The 18,497-nt window shown below is 64.8% G+C and overlaps 1 protein-coding gene across 1 annotated transcript; it reads left to right on the plus strand.

Moving 5' to 3' along the window:
- Positions 1–6,370: 6,370 nt before the first annotated feature.
- TMEM121 (transmembrane protein 121) lies at positions 6,371–7,327 on the plus strand. The gene has a single exon (XM_052660176.1). It carries the CDS (start codon positions 6,371–6,373, stop codon positions 7,325–7,327), a length of 957 nt encoding a protein of 318 aa, XP_052516136.1.
- The last annotated feature ends 11,170 nt before the right edge of the window (positions 7,328–18,497 follow it).

Here is an 18,497-nt window from a genome sequence, read left to right on the forward strand (position 1 = left end):
CTTGCTTCTATTTGCTAATATTTTGATGAGGATTTTTATGACATGATGACATTGGATTTTCGTTTCCCTTGTGGGTTGGTTGGATTTTCCCTGGTTCTTCGTATGCAGAGTAATGTTGGATTGTATCCTGCAATTTAAGCATTATGTTATAAATATCTGGTTTTGTTTAAACCCCATTGAGAATGGTGACATTTTTGTTTTAACACACAGTCAACCCAGTTGGGTTCAAGCTGCAAATTCCAGGTGGCCTTGTGTGGACAGCGGTTTCAGCGCCGGTCCTGCTCTCACAGCCTTTGCAGCGTTGTTTGAACTCTGTCCTGTGTGGGCACTGCCAAGTGGCCAGTGTGGGGCCTGGGCAATGCTGTGTCCTGCGGTTCACTTCTTGAACTTGGTGTGGCACACAGCTTGGGGGTGAGCCCAGAAGTCATAAGCCACCTCATGGCTGCTCTCTGGAGCCCCTTCCTGGCTCGTCTCTGTCACGTTCCGGCTGCCTGGGGCTCCGCCTTCCAGTCCTCTGGCAGAAGTTGGGGGCTTCACTCACCCCACGCTCCTGTACACTCCCCCGACTGAGCCTGCATCTTGAGACAGAAAAGGCCTGGCTCTCCCCCTCCCCTCGAAGCAAGTGGGTCCCACCCTCTGGAGCGTGTCTCCTCTGACTGGAGAGGAGGGTCTCACCCCTAAAAAGGTGCCTGTGAGCCCCACTGCCTTGACTGCAGCCTGGCTACAGGTGGGACTGCCAGGGGCCCCAAACCAGCAAACAGAGCCACCCTCCCCATCCCTCTCCTCTCCCTCGCTGAGCCAGAGCTAGAGGGCTTCTGGAGCCCCCTGTCCTTGTCACAGCCCCTGGCTGACTTCTGGCGCAGCAGAGTCCAGCCAGGGCCACAGGGGGAAGACCCTGAGGCTCACTGCCAGGTTGGTGCTTCCAGTTCTGGTCCCCCCGCCCCCCGCCCCCCACCATCTGCCTGCCTCTGCTCCGGCTTCAGAGGCCTCAGTGCCTCCTGCGCCACCTTCTCTCCGCAGGTGCGCTTGCTGGGAGAGACCAGGCCCATCTCACCCAAAGTGGGAGCCCAGGAGACGGGAAAGAAAAAGACCACAAACAAACGCACCTCCTTCGTCTTGCCTGGGTGGCGCTTCCTGTCTTGCCTCCTCTGGCTTTTCTTTACTGAAGTGAGTGTGTGTGTGTGTACATGGACGTCGTATTCTGGACCACTGGAGGGTGAACTGCAGGTACCAATCCACCTGGACATGTCATCATGCCTCGCTCCAGAAATGGCTCCTGGGGAGCAGCCTGCCCCGGAGACCTCCGTGGGGATGCCACGTGCCACCTCCTTCAGTGCATATTTGAACAACCGGTCCTTCCCCATCCACAATCTCATAATTTATCTGTGTCCCTTGTAAACAGTATCCATTTTAATAAAAAAAAAACCCCAAACAGGCTGACCATCTTAGTCTTTCCATGGGAGTGTTTGGTCTGTTTGCATCTAATGTGATTACCGATAAATGAGCTTGTGGACCTGCCGTCTTTAGAAGTTTTCTAATTTCTGCAGCTGCGCTATTTCCCCCTCTCGTTTCTTGTCCGTGGGGCTGATTACGGAGAAAAGTTCCGTGGTTTCTTTCCACGTGTGTGAGCGCTACGGTCTGCTTATGTTCCTTCGGCTCTGCAGCAAGAAGCTGCCAGGTGCCGTCTTACCTCACTTGTTGGCCGGCCCTCTGCGTTTCTCTTACTTCACAGGCCACTGAGGTTTGCATTTTTACTTCATGTTTTCTGAAACAGGGTCATTCCGAAGCACCTAAAAAATTTTTTAAATGTACCTCAGTTCACTTTTTTATTTTAAAGAGCCTTTGTTGAATTTGTTACAATATTGCTTCTGTTGTGGGATTTCAGCTCCTTGAGCAGGGATCAAAGGTGCGCCCCCTGCATGGGAAGGTGAGGCCTCAACCACTGGACAGCCAGGAAAGTCCCAGTTTACTCTTATGTTTTAAAAAACATTCGTCTGGCTTCGGCTTCGTTGCAGCGTGTGGGATCTCCGGTCTCCCCTGCGGCGCACGGGGCGGAACCCGGGCCCCTGTACTGGGAGCTCGGAGTCCCAGCCCCTGGACCTCCAGGGAAGCCCTGCTAAGCATTTTCATCACTGCCGTTATAGTCTGTGTTAAGACTGCCCCTGGATCTGCCGCGTCTTGCGCTCAGCTTCCCCTCCTGTCTCCCTGATCTCATATCTGGGATTCGTTTCTTTGCCCAGAGTGCCTCCTTCAGCAAGCCTGCTACAGCAAACTCTGTCTGAGTAAAGTCAGATTTTAGGTTGGCCGCTGTATTAGTAACCCACTGCTGCTGTGACGAGTCGCCACAGGTGAGCGAAGCATAGATTTAGTCTTGCAGCCCTGCAGTCTCACTGGGCTCAAATCCAGATGCTCTAGAGGGGAGTGGCCTCCGTGCCTTTCCAGCTTCTAGAGACGCCTGTATTTCTCGGCTCCTGGCCACTCCCTGCACCTTCCAAGCCGGCTGTAGCCTCTTCAGATCTCTCTGACCCTCGCACCCCACCTCCCTCCCACAAGGAAGCTGGTGATGACAACGCCTGCCCCGGCAATCTGGGATGATCCCAGATCTCAAGGCCTGTGATTTACTCATGTCATCCAGAGGGAGCTGGCACACGTCCCAAGTGTTCTGGGCCTGGCCGGGGGCAGGGCAGGGGGGGCAGGGGGTGCAGAACACTGATGCAGACATGCGGGACTGGGGTAAAGACTGGACTTTCCCAGCAGCCCCTGGGCGAGTGGGGAGGGCAGAGTGAGACAGGAGGTGGGCAGGGAGGCCTGGCGGGCAGCCCCTCCTCCAGGGCAGATGGCGGCGGGAGGTGTGGGCTCAGGGGACCGTGGGGCTGCCCTGGTCTCCTCTGCCTTCCCGGCCAGCCAGGGTGGGTCTCCCACAGGGCTGCTGGTGGTGCCCGCTGACCAGCCGGAACCTGCACCTCCATGCTGCAGGAAGTGGTCTTGGTACCTGGGCCCCTGGGCCCTGGAGACTCCTTGGGGAAGGTAAGCCACCCTCGTGGACCTGGGGCCCCTCCCTGGGCACAGAGGCAGCGTTGGGGCCCTGACTGCACTTCCTCCAGTGAGAGCCAGCCTCCGGTGCTGGTATCCAGCAGTCAACCGTCCTGAGAGCCCAGCCCCAGAGCATCTCAGCGTCTTCCTCCTGCCCCTCAGGAACGGCCCAGGGCAGCCTGCTGGCTCCAGGACACCCCTGGAGGGCCTGATGCTGGGGAAGGGCGGCAGAGCCCATCACTGGCACAGACTCAGCCGCCTGTGTGGGACTAGGCACTGCCGGGGCCTGGGTGTGAGCAGGCAGGTGCGGTGGGGCCCAGGGGGGTCCCTTCACCTTCTCACCTGCTCTTCTCCGTCAGAGGCAGCAGGCAGGCAGCGGGTGCGCGCCCCTCCTCCGTCCCAGGGTGGACGTGGCTGCGATGTTGGGGGCGGTGCTCAGTGAGGGCAGGGTGGGGACTCCGGTGGGTGGAAAGCGGCCTGAGCCTCCAAAGCCTAGCCGCTCCCGGATGGCTGCTCACTGCCCCTGTTCTCCGGCCTCAGATGAGGACGGGGTGGGGCGGAGGAGCCCAGGACCCAGCGTCTCTGGGAGGCGGCACCGCGTCCCCAAACGAGGCCCCGTGGGGCCACCTGCAGAGGGGCGGCGGCCACCGGGCCCTCCTCGGGGCCAGCTCCGCCGTAAGGCCGCCTGTTGCCGGCCATCAGAGTCGCCCTGGTCGGCGGCCTGGTTGTGGGCTGCCGCGGAATTTCAGGGCGCCCGCAGGCGAGTCTCCCTCGGGTTGCGGAGTGACGCCGGTGGAGAGGCTTCCCGGGCCGCGCATGGAGCCCGGGGGCGTCCGGCTTCCTAGTGCCGAGGTCCCGGGCGCCGCTGCCGCGCAGTGCTGTCGCCCTGGCAACCGGCGCCGCTGAGGGGGTGGGGGCGCGGGGACTCCAGTCCGGGTCCGGCGGGTGCGGGCGGCCGGGAGCGTGGGGCGGGGCCTCGGGCCGGGGGCGGGGCGCGCGCGGGCGCGGGGCGCCGCGGAGCGGAGGAGAGCGCGGACTCGGCGGGCGCGCAGACGAGCTCCGTGGGGCCGGGCCCCGCGCGCGCAGCATCTGGCCGGCGGCGGGTAGGTGCGGGCAGGGCACGCGGGCAGGGCACGCGGGCAGGGAGCCCCGGTGAGCCCCGAGTGGCCGGCCGCAGGGGTGGCAGGGTGCAGCGGCGGCGCTGCAGGGGTGAGGCCTGGCGGCCAGACTGCCTGGACCAGGCCCTGTCGCGGGGAGCGGGCGGAGCGGACCGAGGAGTCTAGACGCAGGCTGCCGGGAGCGGCCCAACCCCTTCACCGGCCTCGCCTCCGTCCGATCGGGCTGCGGGAGGGCCGCCTTTTCCTCTCACCTTACCACCCCTTGTGGGCACTGAGGGATGCTTGCGAGGCGCCAGGGAAGAGGCGGGCAGCGAAGCGCCCCGAGGCCCGGGAGTCTGTGAGGTCCGGGCAGCCAAGCAGGAGGCCCCGGGCCGGGCTCAGGACGGCGGGGGCAGCAGGGCCTGGGGCCGGTCCCCAGGGAGAGGCCCGGCGGCTGCGGGGGAAGGGCGGCCAGGCCCTGGCTCCGGCCTTCTGGAGCAGGGGCTGGGGCTCCCTGCGTGAGCGCCGGTCGGGACAGGGTCTGTCTGGCCCCCACGGCCCTGGCCCAGGTCTGATGAGCGCGTGAGGGAGTGGAAACGCCCGTGGAGTGGATGGGAGGCGGGGTGCGCGTTGCAGCGGTTGTTCGGCTCCTTGGCCGGGCCAAGGGCTGGGATGAAGGAGGTTCCCAGGCCGCTGCTGCAGCCACGGGGTGGGGGGGGGGGCAGGGGGGGCTTCGTGGGTCAAGTGTGTCCACACAGTGGGGGTGAAGCAGGGGTGTGTGTGTGATGGGGGGCAGGAGCTCATGGAATTGTGGGCGCAGGAGCTAGGCGGATGACCCTCCCAAGGCACCTTCTACTCCAGTCGTCCACACTCAGAGTGGTGGGCTCCTGCATGTGGTGGCAGAGCCACTGGGAGGCGGGTGCCAGGTGGGGCAGCAGCTAGGATGAGACCAGGGCTGGCGGCGCCCACTTGGAAGGGGGCCTTCCTCCCCAGGCAGTGGGGGCTGCAGTGCCACCAGGGGAGGCCGAGCGCCGGCTCCACAGTCGCGGGTGACATTAAATTTTATGTCTTTGTCTAGACAGGGCAGTAAACAGAGCTGGGGCCAGGGGTGCTGTGGGCGAGACTGGAGGGGTGGGGAGCCTGGCTAGGAGTGAGCCTCAAGTGACTTTGGGGTGGATGAGGCCGGGGCCCTCTGTCTTTCCTGAGGGTGTCAGCGGGCACACGGGTGCTGACCCACAGCCTGGAGTGGGGCTGTGACCAGCCCCGCCGTGACGGCCAGTGCCAGGGGTGTGAGACGGGCGCAGGGGCTGGCGGCCCCGCGGGTAGCAGAGGAGGCTTCCTAAGACTGCCACCAAGGCTCGGGGGCAGGGGGCGACGGGGGGCCCACCCCTTCGTGGTGAGCAGGGCGAGCTGGCGTCAGGGCTGGGGGAGTTCAGAGCGCAGTAGGGCAGCAGGGGGCCACGGTGCGTGCAGGGCGGAAGAGAACGGGCCACACGCCCTGTGGAGAGTGGACCACAGGCGAGACCGAGTTTGCGGAAGCAGGGAGGAAAGATGCCGGGGCTGCGAGGCAGGGGCAGGGGGGCGCGGAGGGGCTTTGGGGATGGAGCCTCCGGGACCTGGATGACTCTCAGTCCTGGATCGGAGAACCGGCTCACAGCCCCGGCTCCTCGCGCCTTCGCTTCTCGCCGAGCCGAGGGCGCAGGCCCGCCTCTCTCCCGGTGCGGCGCGGCGAGCGAGGCTGCCCGAGCGGGAACGGCCGCGGGACGGGACTCCGGGCGAGCGGCGCGGGCCGCTGGAGCCGGAGGGACAAAGCCTCGGGGCGCCGGGGCCGCGCGCGGCAGGGAGCAGCCGCTTCCGCCCCCGTCCCCCCTCGGCTTCGGCGGGAACGCGGCCCCGGCCTCAGGTGCGGCGGCGGCGCCCCCTGGAGGCCCGGGCTCGGCGCGCGGCCCCTCGCGCGCGCGCGTGCGGCAGAGCCCGGCCTGGGGCCCGGACAGGGTTCCTCGGGGGAAGGGCGCCGGGGGGTGGGGGAGCGGCCGCCCGCTCTGCGTGCTGACCCCGTCTGCTCTGATCTCCCCAGATTCCGAGCTCGCCGGCCCGGAGCAGCGGCGCCCTCGGGGCGCCTGGACAGGCCCCGCGCCATGCCCGAGGGCTGAGTGCCGCCGCCGCCGCCGCCGCCGCAGGGCCTCGTCCCGCCTCGCGTGGGACCGCGCGCGCCCAGGTCGGGGCCCAGGCGGCCGACCATGGTGCTGCCTCCCCCGGACCGGCGCCACGTGTGCCTGACCACGCTGGTGATCATGGGCAGCATGGCGGTCATGGACGCGTACCTGGTGGAGCAGAACCAGGGCCCGCGCAAGATAGGCGTGTGCATCATCGTGCTGGTGGGCGACGTGTGCTTCCTGCTGGCGCTGCGCTACGTGGCCGTGTGGGTGGGCGCCGAGGTGCGCACGGCCAAGCGCGGCTACGCCATGGTCCTCTGGTTCCTCTACGTCTTCGTGCTGGAGATCAAGCTCTACTTCATCTTCCAAAACTACAAGGCGGCGCGGCGCGGCGCGGCCGACCCGGTGGCGCGCAAGGCGCTGACGCTGCTGCTGTCGGTGTGCGTGCCGGGCCTCTTCCTGCTGCTGGTGGCGCTCGACCGCATGGAGTACGTGCGCACCTTCCGGAAGCGCGAGGACCTGCGCGGCCGCCTCTTCTGGGTGGCGCTGGACCTGCTGGACCTGCTGGACATGCAGGCCAGCCTGTGGGAGCCGCCGCGCAGCGGGCTGCCCCTGTGGGCCGAGGGCCTCACCTTCTTCTACTGCTACATGCTGCTGCTGGTGCTGCCGTGCGTGGCGCTCAGCGAGGTCAGCATGCAGGGCGAGCACATCGCGCCGCAGAAGATGATGCTCTACCCGGTGCTCAGCCTCGCCACCGTCAACGTGGTGGCCGTGCTGGCGCGCGCCGCCCACATGGCGCTGTTCCGCGACAGCCGCGTCTCCGCCATCTTCGTGGGCAAGAACGTGGTGGCGCTGGCCACCAAGGCCTGCACCTTCCTGGAGTACCGGCGCCAGGTGCGCGACTTCCCGCCACCCGCGCTGGCGCTGGAGCTGCAGCCGCCCGCCCCGCAGCGCAACTCGGTGCCGCCGCCCCAGCCGCTGCACGGCCCCCCGGGTCGCCCCCGCGGCCCCTCGCCCACGCGCGATGCCCTGGACACGTGACCGGGGCCCCCAGACTCCGAGACGCGTGGCGGCAGGCGCGCGCGGTTTGCATGGGATGGGGTGGGGTCAGGTGCGGAGAGCGCCCCTACCCGCGGGGCCCGCGGCCGCGCCTTCATCTCAGGGATCCCTCGGACCACGGACCTCGGCCCCGGCCCGGGAGCCAGTGTGTGCGGCCGGGGCGGAGCGGGGAGGGTCCCGCCTCCACCTGCGGGGGGGGGGGTGGGGTCTGGGTGGCAAGGGAGCACAGAGTGGGCCGAGGTCTGGTCCCTTGGGGTCCCTCGGTGGGGGCCTCTGGCTCAGCGTTTGGGACCGAGGAGGCCTCTGTCATTTTAAAGACTCGTGTTTACAGTTTTGTATGTAACTGGCTGTGCTCTGCCTGTTTGATGCGTCCAGTCTCTGACAGCCGGGGAGGGGTGTGCGCGAGTGACGGCGGGGTGGGGCCTGTGTCCTTCCCAGGCCTCCTCCCAGGGGCTTCTCCCCAGCCCCTGCGCAGGCACAATTGCTTGGGCATTCTGAGACAGACCCTCCAGCCTCCCTGTTCCTGTCCCCACCCCCACCCCCATCCGCGAGATGCTGGCCCTGTCCCTGCCCCTCCCTCCCCACCCCCTCACCCCCAGCCCAGAAGTGTCCAGCGCCCAAGTTTCCCTGGCACCCCGGGGGCTCTCCCTGGCCAGGACAGCGGGATGCCAGATGGGACCCGGCCCTAGCTCGGCTCCCTGTGGCCCGGGACAGGGCAGTGGAGCCCAGATGCCTGGGGAGCCGGTGGCACCCGGGGCCCAGGGCTCGGTGCCCAGAGGCCCAGAGCGGCCACCTTGCTGGCTGGTCTGTCTGGAGAGCCCACGGGGCAAAGCCCATCTGCAGGGCTCTCTGCGGCTCTGCCCAGGCCCTTGCACCTGAGATGGGACTCTGGGTGCCCAGAAGGCCTGGGAGGGGCTCGTAGCCTCTGGGGAGGGGCCCTTTGCCTTGGGCCTGGTGAGGCTGTGGACCAGGCTGTTTGAGGAGGCCTTGAAAACCTTTCCTGGCTTCCTGAGGTGGCTTCCGGAGGCCAAAAGTGACCCAGCGCCGGCCAGCTGACTGCCTGTTCTTCCCTCACTCATCGGCTCACAGGTCCTCACTGAGTGTCCATGCCCTGCTGGCCCCGAGCAGGCCCTGATGCTGAGCCAGGCAGACTGTCCCTGTGGACGCAGCCAGGCCACGGGGCCTGACGGGAGGGCTCTGCGCTGGGAGGCCTTCCTTAGAGCAGGTTTGGAGCCCGCACGGAGGCCTGGGTGGGACAGGCCTGGGAGGAGCTTGACGGGCTCTGAGGCAGTGGGGCCTGGCGGGGGCGTGGTGGGCAGCCCCACCAGACCTGCTCCAAGTTGGGGGTGAGGGCTGGGGTCCCTGCGTGGGGGCCCTGGGTGGCCCTGGGGGCGGGGATGAGGGTGGGGATCCCTGTGTGGGGGCCCTGGGCGGCCCTGGGGGTGGGGGTGAGGGTGGGGGTCCCTGCGTTGGGGGCCCTGGGTGTCCCTGGGGGCGGGGGTGAGGGCGGGGGTCCCTGTGTGGGGGCCCTGGGTGGCCCTGGGGGCGGGGGTCCCTGCGTGGGGACCCTGGGTGGCCCTGGGGGTGGGGGTGAGGGCCGGGGTCCCTGCGTGGGGCCCCTGGTGGCCCTGGGGGCGGGGATGAGGGCGGGGGTCCCTGCGTGGGGGCCCTGGGTGGCCCTGGGGGTGGGGGTGAGGGTGGGGGTCCCTGCGTGGGGGCCCTGGGTGGCCCTGGGGGCGGGGGTGAGGGCGGGGGTCCCTGCGTGGGGACCCTGGGTGGCCCTGGGGGTGGGGGTGAGGGCGGGGGTCCCTGCGTGGGGGCCCTGGGTCGCCCTGGGGGATGGGGGCAGGGCCAGAAGTGGGGACACATCTACTAAGACAGGCGGTGGCAGGGTGGACGGTCACGCAGGAGTTTTGGGGGAAACCAAGAATTTTGTGCGAGGCCCCCCACGTGGAGAGGATCCTGGGCCCGTCTTAGAAGCACACATGGGGCTAGGCAAGGCCCGGGCCAGGGGTCCCCCTGGACTCGCAGTGCGGCGGGGAAGGGCCTGTGGGGGATCGGGGGCAGCCGAGTGGAGGGGCAGGTGGCCAGCATGGGGTGGGCGGAGACACGGTCAGGGCAGCTGGGAAGCCACAGGCAACTCTGCAGGCCCAGCCTGGCCTCCTCTGGGGGGCCTGATGTCAGTGTGCGTCTGGGGACAGAGGGCCCGAGGCCTGAGGACACACGGTCCCACCGAGTTCCCCGGCCCAGGGCGCTGCCGATGTCTCGATGTCTCCCGGGCTGTCCAAGGACCGCAGCAGCAGTGAGCCCCACGCCATCTCAGAAGCAGCGTCCGAGCTGCGGAAGGCGTGGGGGGGGGGGTGGCGGCTCCCCTTGTGAGCCTCCCCGTGTCGTTGGGGGCGTCCCGCAGGGGCCCGGGTCCAGAACTGGGTCCTGCGCGGTCCCTGCCTCATCAGGCCTGGGTGCTGGCTGAAGGTGAGGCTCCTGGCTTCAAGCCAAGGGCCTCGTCTCCTCTCCGGGCGTGAGGGACCCCGCGGGCCCCTTCCTCCTGCAGGGACGGAGGGTCGTCCGCGCCTCATCTGCCATGGGGCCCAGGCAGGGTCGGCCGCCCTGCAGAAGCAGCTCCTCCCTCAGGACAAAGACTCCTGACCCACCGTCTCGTTCCACAGCACGTTCGCTCTTCTGTAGGAAAACAGCCTCAGGTACTAATAGTAAAAGCCCACCTTGGCAACACTGAAGCCCCTCACATTGAGTAACACCTGCCTCTCACAGTATCAGAGTCCCGCGTTCAGCAATGCCCTGGAGACCCCGTGGCTGGTGGGCCCGGGAGAGGCTCGCCCAGCACCCCCGGCCCGGTCAGGACGCCGCCACCGCCTTCCGTCCGAGGTCTCTGGCTGATGGTGGGGCCGGATGCTCCGGAGTCACCAGCCTCTCGAGACTGAAGGGAGGGCGGCTTAACTGGTGGCAAAAGCCGGATGACTGCCGCATCATCAGAGAAAGATGGAGGGGAGGACCCCAGTTAGGCTGCGCGCTGCCCAGGGCAGGGGCCAGCAGGGCACATGGATGCCCCGGGGACAGGGAGGAGGGGCCTGTGAGTCAGAGGTCTGCAGTGGGGAGGGGCCTGTGAGTCAGGGGTCTGCTGTGGGGAGGGGCCTGTGAGTCGGGTCTGTGGGGAGGAGGGGCCTGTGAGTCAGGGGTCTGCAGTGGGGAGGGGCCTGTGAGTCAGGGGTCTGCAGTGGGGAGGGGCCTGGGAGTCAGGCGTCTGCAGGGAGACAGCCGGTTGGGGGACACTGAGCTTCTGAGCGCTTCACGTGGCTGGAGGCCGAGCGGCCCCGTGACCTGCGGCCTGGGGGCCAGAGGGCAGTGGCGCCGTTCAGCCTGAGTCCCGAGGTCCAGGAGTCTGAGGAAGAGGAGGCGGGTGACAGAGAATCACGCGCCACAGGTGGGTAGGGAGGAGGTGGGTAGGCCACTGGGGAGCAGGAGGCCGGGCGGGCAGGTTAGGTCGGCTGAGGAAGACGCTTGCTGGGTTTGCGGGCGGCCACCTGTCCGGTGACCCCGGGCTGGCCTGTGCCTCTCCTCAGCCCTGTGATCAGCGTGGACTCCATCCTTCCCGGCGATGGGTCACTGAGGAAGGCGTGCTGACCTCACCGTGGACTCATCCGCGTCCCCCGAGCAAGACGTGGAGCCGGAGGGGACAGCGGTTAGACAACGTGGACGCTGGTGACGCTCCCACGCGAGTCTGGAGGGTTGTCCAGGTGGCTGGTCCGCCCGCTCACGGGGACACGGACACCCCCTCCCGTCCTGCGGCTCCTCCCTGAGTCCTGCTCCAGAGGCGCGGGTTGGGAATGAAGACCTCAAAGGAATGTGACCCAGCCCCGTGCACCGCCCCCCCGCCCCCACGCCCGGTTCTTGGCCTTGTTCACGGATGGAAATTGACCAGAGGCCTGACGGGAGATTCAGGGGAGGCTTTACTGGGGCCCCTGCTTCCGTGGGGAGAGAGGACAAGTAACAGGCTTTCTCGCTCGCTCCCCGCGGCAGCGAGCCTGTTCTTTATAGGGGTGAGGGCAGGGTGTGGTCCGGGGCTGGGAGGGCCCACTGATCTGCCCGCCGTTGATGGTGTAGTGTGCGGGGGCGTGAGCAGCGTGCGGGGGCGTGTCAGCGCGCGGGGGTGTGTGCAGTGTGACGGGGCGTGTGCAGCTTGCGGGGGCGTGTCAGCGTGTGCAGTGTGTGGGGCGTGTCAGCGTGTGGGGGCATGTGCAGTGTGCAGGGGCGTGTGCAGTACGCGGGGGCGTGTGCAGTGTGCGGGGGCGTGTCAGCCTGCAGGGGCGTGAGCAGTGTGCGGGGGCGTGAGCAGTGTGCGGTGGCGTGTCAGCCTGTGCAGTGTGTGGGGGCGTGTCAGCGTGCAGGGGCGTGTGCAGTGTGCAGGGGCGTGTCAGCGTGCGGGGGCGTGTGCAGCGTGCGGGGGCATGAGCAGTGTGCGGGGGCGTGAGCAGCGTGTGCAGTGTGCAGGGGCGTGTCAGCGTGCGGGGGCGTGTCAGCGTGCAGGGGCGTGAGCAGCGTGTAGGAACGTGAGCAGCGTGCGGGAGTGTGTACAGTGTGCGGGAGCGTGTGCAGTGTGCGGGGGCGTGAGCAGTGTGCGGGGGCGTGAGCAGTGCGCGGGGGGCGTGTCAGCGTGAGCAGTGTGCGGGGGCGTGAGCAGTGTGCGGGGGCGTGAGCAGTGTGCGGGGGCGTGTGCAGTGTGCGGGGGCGTGTCAGCGTTCGGGGGCGTGAGCAGTGTGCGGGAGCGTGAGCAGCGTGTCGGGGCGTGTACAGCGTGCGGGGGCGTGAGCAGTGTGCGGGGGCGTGTCAGCGTGAGCAGTGCGCGGGGGGCGTGTCAGCGTGAGCAGTGTGCAGGGGCGTGAGCAGTGTGCGGGGGCGTGAGCAGTGCGCGGGGGCGTGAGCAGTGCGCGGGGGGGGGGCGTGTCAGCGTGAGCAGCGTGCAGGAGCGTGTCAGCGTGCAGGGGCGTGTGCAGTGTGCAGGGGCGTGGGCAGTGCGCTGCTTTCGGCCGGGCTGTGCAAGGAGCAGCTGGGCCTCCTGCGTCGTGTCGTTCACGGCTCGCCCCAGCTGCTGCTCGTGCGCGCCGCTCTTCTCAGTCCCCTGCAGTTCCTTTGTGCTCTGTCGCTGGAGGAGACGTCTGTCCAGGGGCAAGCCCTGCAGCACCGCGTCGGGGCCGCTGGTAGCACCTGGTGGTGCTCGGAAGCTGGCTCAAGACCGTGCCCGGCTTAACCCCGCTGTCCTGACCTCTCCACAGGGAGACGGTGCCCAGGTGCCCGGGTGAAATTCTGCTCTGGAGGAATGGGGTCCACACTGGGGCCACTTACGTCTCCCAGAGAGCAGCTCCTTTCAGCTTTCCCGATTCTTCAGTTTTTACCCTGACGTTCTCACCGCAGAGTGTGAGCCTCGCGGTGTCTCCACCCCTGAGGCGGGTGGGGTGTGTGTCTCACCCACGTGGTGGGGCTGGAGAGTGAGCCGCACTCACGCTTCCTGCATTAATCGCAAGGTGGAGCATCTTCTCACGTCTCCGTGGAACATTCATGGTCCTCTGTGAATGGCTTGTATTCCGTTTTTCTATAAGACTGCGTTTTCCTTACTGGTTTGGAGCCACCCTGTGTAAATTCTGGGCACAGTCTTCTTGTCTTAAATGGACACCAGGTGCAGAGAATCAGGGATCGTTACCTTTGCTTCATGATACGCTCCCTTCCTGGGTCCACGCTGGGTGGGCGTTTCTGCACACAGTCAGTCCTTTAGTTTGTTACTTAAATCATAGAGGCACCTGCAAACCCATCACCCAAAACCAGAGCTGAAATCTGGACAGTGACTGCATTTCTCTGAGGCCCACCCACCCATCCCTGCCGTGTTCGGAACAGCTTCACCCTCAGTCCTGGGAGTGCCTTTCCTTTCTTTCCGTTTTGTGCAGATCTATTGAACCCTGGTTGGGAAGATCCCCTGGAGGAGGACCTGGCAACCCGCTCCAGTATTCTTGCCTGGAGAATCCCCATGGACAGAGGAGGCTGGCGGGCTACCGCCCATGGGGTTCCGAAAGAGACATGACTGAAGTGACTTAGCACGCACACATACATGTTGGGTCCATATGTGTTTCTGAATTTGTATTTTGGCTTTAGCTGTTTTTAACATTATGGAAAGGGTATGACGCTGTATAGGGCCTCCCACGTGGCACTGATGGTACAGAACTTGCCTGCTATTGCAGGAGACGTAAGAGACGTGGGTTCGATCCCTGGGTGGGGAAGACCCCCTGGAGGAGGGCACGGCCACCCACTCGAGTATTGTTGCCTGGAGACTCCCACGGACAGAAGAGGCTGGAGAGCTGTGGTCAGCAGGGTTGCACGAGTCGGACATGACTGGAGTGACGGGGCACGCACAGCCCGTCACCCTGTTTATACATTCTCTGACTGACGCTTCACTCCACGTTTTACTGAGATTCGTCCATTCTGTTGTGGGTCTGTTAATGCATTCTGCTGCCAGTGAAGGCCCCTGTGTGAATACTCCACTCTCTCCCATCCCGCCCCATCCACAGGTGTTTGGATCTGCCAGATTTTTGCCAACATGAGCCACCCTGCTGTGACTGCCTGCATCGCTCATCCTGGGTCGACGTGCCCAGGAGCAAAACTGTGGGGTCGCAGGTTGGGGCTGTCAACCCTCTCCAGGTGGTACCACTCAGCTTTCCAGAGGCTGTGTCGAGTACCGCCCTCAGCGCCCCCAAGCTTGGTGCTTCTGCATCCAGGGTGGCTGTTGACGGTTTACCAGCCTTTACGCCTTGATTCTCGGTCTGAGGCCTTCGCTTTTTCCCTGCGCGTTTGGAGAGTTGGTCTTGGACGGTCTTGAATCCCTGCCGTGTGTCCGAGCGTGGAGCTGTGCTTCTCGCTCTCGCCTCGCTAAGTCCTGGGAGTCGAGCGGAGGCATCAGGTGTGGGAGATGCATCGCCACTGATTCTGCCGTCTGACCCCTCTGCTGGTTTTGGGCGTGAGTGGCTTGCTGGAGCCTCATGCCCTTGTTGCCTTTGCTGTGCACATCGTCACGCTAGGTTGAGGTTCCTGTAAGTTGCAAACAGGTTCGGTCTTCCCAGGTCCTTTGTTGCTATGGCTCTCTCTTTTTGGTTACTTACTTTCAGTCTGTGGCTGCGCTGGGCCTTCGTTGCTGTGTGGGCTCGCTCTAGTTGCGGTGAGTGGGGGCTCCTCTCTAGCTGGGGGTGCTGGCTTCTCACTGCCTGGCTCCTCCTGTTTGCAGAGCGCAGGCTCCAGGGCACCGGACTTTGGTAGTCGTGGTGCCTAGGCTTGGCGGCTCCTCAACCTGTGGGATCGTCCCAGACCAGGGATTGAACCCACGTCCCCTGCATTGGCAGGTGAATTCTTAGCCACTGGACCCCCCGGGACGCCCTGTGAGTGTCTCATTTTGTCGCTGTTCATCCGTGGTGCCTCACGCTCCGTTCTGCCCTTAGAGAGCTGTGCCTCACCCTCCGTTTGTGTTTTTCTGCTTCATTCTCAAACCCTCTGCTGTGGCCCGTGTTCCCACCCACCCCCACGTGCTGAAGCCCCACCCCAGCGGGTGGTATTTGGAGGTGGGGCTGTTGGGAGGTGATGAGGGTCCGATGACGTCCAGCCTCTAGGGCTCTGAGGCCCAGGTGCCTGCTGTTTAAGCCCCTTCTGTGTTGCTCTGCCGTGGCCCTGGGCCGAGGGGGCCGCTCTTCACGGTTCCGTCCCGAAGGTGGGCTCTGTGGTTTACAGGTTACCTGGAAATCTCTGCTTGGAAAGGCCAGCGTCGTCAGTGTTCACTGGCGGTGAAGTCTGTTACGTTTGAGTCTCTTTGCCCTGCCTCGTTTGATGTGTCTGTCCTCTTTTCCTTTAAACCCTCCCCTCTCCACCCCCAGTCCGTTGGATCAGCCACATTTCCTATCATGCTTTCTTTTTTTTAATGGAAGCAGCCGCTTATTTGTTTATTTTTGGCCGTGCAGGGTCTTCATTGCCGCGAGAGCCTCTCTCTACTTGCGTGTGCGGACGTCTCTCTGCAGCCGCTTCTCTTGCTGTGGGGCTCAGCGGTTTGCACGCGCTTCGTTGCCCCACGGCGTGTGGGGTCTCCCCGCATCAGGGATGAGACGCGCGTCCCCTGCGTTGGCAGGCGGGTTCTTTACCAGGGAGCCACCAGGGCGGCCCTCCATCGTACTTTCCAGAAGCCGGTTTCGTTCGCTTGTTTTTGGCTGTGCTGGGTCTCTTGCTGCGAGGGCTTCTCTCGAGCTGCAGAGCGCAGGCTCCCGGGCGCACGGGCTCAGCAGCTACAGCCCCCGGGCTCCAGAGCGCAGGCCCAGGAGTTGTGACGCGCGGGCTTCCCTGCCCCCTGGCATGTGCGATCCTCCCGGACCAGGGATCAAGCCTGCGTCTCCCGCACTGGCAGGTGACCCCTTATCCGCTGTACCACCCGGGAATTCTGAGTTGGTCATGAACTTTACCCTCCAGGTCCACCTGGCCTCCTAGACGCCAACAGAACGAAGTTGCACAGCTCCCGCCAGGGCTGCCAGCCATCCTGGGGCCCCGCCTCCTTCCTCACACGCCCTCCTGCCGGAAGGCGTACGTGGTGGTGGGGCTGAGAACCTGTGCCCGCCCGCCCACCCCGCAGTCTCAGACGCGGTCCATGGAGGGTGTTCTGGACTCCGCCTGTGTGAGCCATCTGCTTTTCCTTGCGGTTACGCAGCTGTATTTTGTCCTAATGGACCCAGAAGGGGTTTGGGGCGTCAGTTCTCTTAACCCTCGTATGTCTGGGCATGTCTCTTCTTTCTCCAAGTGAAGCTCGCTGGCAGTTAAGTCTGCCGGACCCGTGACCCTGGCCTTCCTGTGCTAACAGGCTGGAGATGGGCGTCTCCAAGCCCCGTCCTGCTTAGTCGGTGCCAGTTCTGGCCAAGAGGATGAAGGTGGACGTCGCTTCCCTGCTTCAAAAGTGACTCAGGAGGTCTGGCGGCTTCCTGACCTCACGCGTCTGTCCCCTGGTCCTCTGCCCTGAACACCCCCAGCCTGCCGCCCCAGGGCGCTGGTCTGTGTGGCGCCACCGTGCAAGGTGGGAGTGTGCTGGTCCCCTGCTGCTGACGCAGACCTCCGCTTTTGCCTCCATCGCGCTCTCTTCCTGTAGATTCCAGAATTTCTTCTGCTTCCATCTCCTGTGCCACCCCCAGGGCCCCGGCAGCTCAGCTTGCGAGTCGCGCACCTTTGACCCTGGCTTCAGATCTCAGCTCTGGAGCTCCCAGCAGAGCAACCTGGGTGCGTGGCCTCCTCCTGTCTCCTGGCCTGTAAGCTGGAGTCCGTGAGGATCAGGCCTGGTGACCCTGCAGCCCACCCAGGATGGGGGCTGGTGCCTGGAAGGGGCCCAGGAGGCATTTTCTGTTTGTGTCTTTTTTTAATGTTTGGAGCGTAGTTGATTCAGGTTTGGGTGTACAGCAACGTGAGGCTGCCCTGGTGGCTCAGCGGTGAAAACATTCCTCCTGCAGTTCAGGAGATAAACTAGATGGGGGTTTGATCCCTAGGTCGGTAAGACCCCCTGGAGGAGGGCAGGGCAGCCAACTCCAGTATTCTTGCCTGGAGAATCCCATGGACAGAGGGGCCTGGCGGGCTGCAGCCCGTGGAGTCACAGACCCGCACATTCACACGCGTGCAGCGGGGTGAGCCAGTCACAGGTGTACACGCACCCGCTCTTCCTAAGCTGCTTCTCCCAACTAGGCCATCACACAGTGGCGGGCCGAGTTGCCCCTGCCATACAGCAGGCTCTCCTTAGTCTCTCACTTTATGTGTTGTAGTGTGTATATGGGGTTTTGGGAGAGTGCGTTTGTAAGTGCCCAGGCTCAATCCTTTATATTTCACTGGCAGCCTCAAAAAAGACTTTCAATCTTTCATTGAATTGAAAAGAAACATTGCAGCTGAAGTAATAAGTACATCGTATGACGGACAGAGCAAAGAACCGTACGTCGTAACACTCCCCTTGAGCCGACTCTAGGCAGGGAAATCCGATCTCGGCAGGAAACTTGTTTCCGCAGAGTTTAACCGGGGAACACTGTTTGTGATGGTCGGCGTGGACCGGAAAGGACACCCAAGGACGGAAGACAGGATGGTGCTGTTTGGCCCGATGAACCGTGACCCGTGCATCGCGTCTACACTGCAGAATTCACGTGGACGTGAATCTTTATCCATTTTTTAAATGAAATGAGGCAGAAACCGGAGCACATCAGGAATGGTGTGACGCAGCGGAGGGCGAATCCAGGACTTCCCGCCCCCTCGGGGACCTTCGCTCTTTCTGGGGGCGGCTCGGTGTTGGCGCTCACAAGGTGGGGAACAGCCAGGGATGGCTGGCGGGCCGACTGCAGGCTGTTGTAGGAAAATGCCGGTTCCTCACCCGAGGGGTCGCACGCAGACCTGGGCGTGGGCCGTGGCCTGCAGGGGACATCCGGCAGGGCTTCTCCAGCGACGTGACGCTGGGACTCTGCCAGGAGCAGGGATGGCGCGGAGGAGAGGAGGGGCGCCCGCAAGCACTGCTGCCGGAGCCCGCCGGGCCGGGCGGCCAGGACGTGCAGCGGCGCAGTGGCCACCAGGGGGCGCGGGGCGGGGGCCCAGGGCTGCCCGCCGGCCCAGCGCCTCGCCAAGCTCAGTCCAGGCGGAGGGACCCCTCGCTCTGCAGGAGCGCAGCACGGCTTCACTTCGCACTGAGGAGCGTCCTGGGGATTCTAGCGTGAGAGCCCAGCGTGGAGGAGCTCTGGAGGAGCACGTTTCAATCTCAGAGTTCTTGGATATCGCGGGGTCAGGTCCCTGCGGTTTGGGGCGTGAAACAAGCCGCTTGCTGAACCCAGTTTCTGACAAATAGGTCTGAAAAGGGACCAGCTTTGGGACTGATCCGGACGATCACAGTTTCAAGTTTAATGTGTCAGGACGGCGGACACACCTGCCGTGCACACACCCGACAACGCCGGTGCCCGGGCACAGGCCCCGGGTGTGTCTGGCTCCCCGTGTGCCCCTTCCCTCGAGGCCATTCCAAGGACCTCAGAACTCACCTGCACTGCAAGGACGTGGGGTGGGCACGGGGTCCAGGGTGCACACCCTCACTGGGCTCCAGGGTGATTCC

Source organism: Budorcas taxicolor, chromosome 21 (assembly GCF_023091745.1).
Source record: "Budorcas taxicolor isolate Tak-1 chromosome 21, Takin1.1, whole genome shotgun sequence".
NCBI lineage: Eukaryota > Metazoa > Chordata > Mammalia > Artiodactyla > Bovidae > Budorcas > Budorcas taxicolor.

Coding starts and splice junctions, on each gene's coding strand:
- TMEM121 (XM_052660176.1), top strand. CDS start 6,371: ATGGTGCTGCCTCCCCCGGACCGGCGCCACGTGTGCCTGACCACGCTG.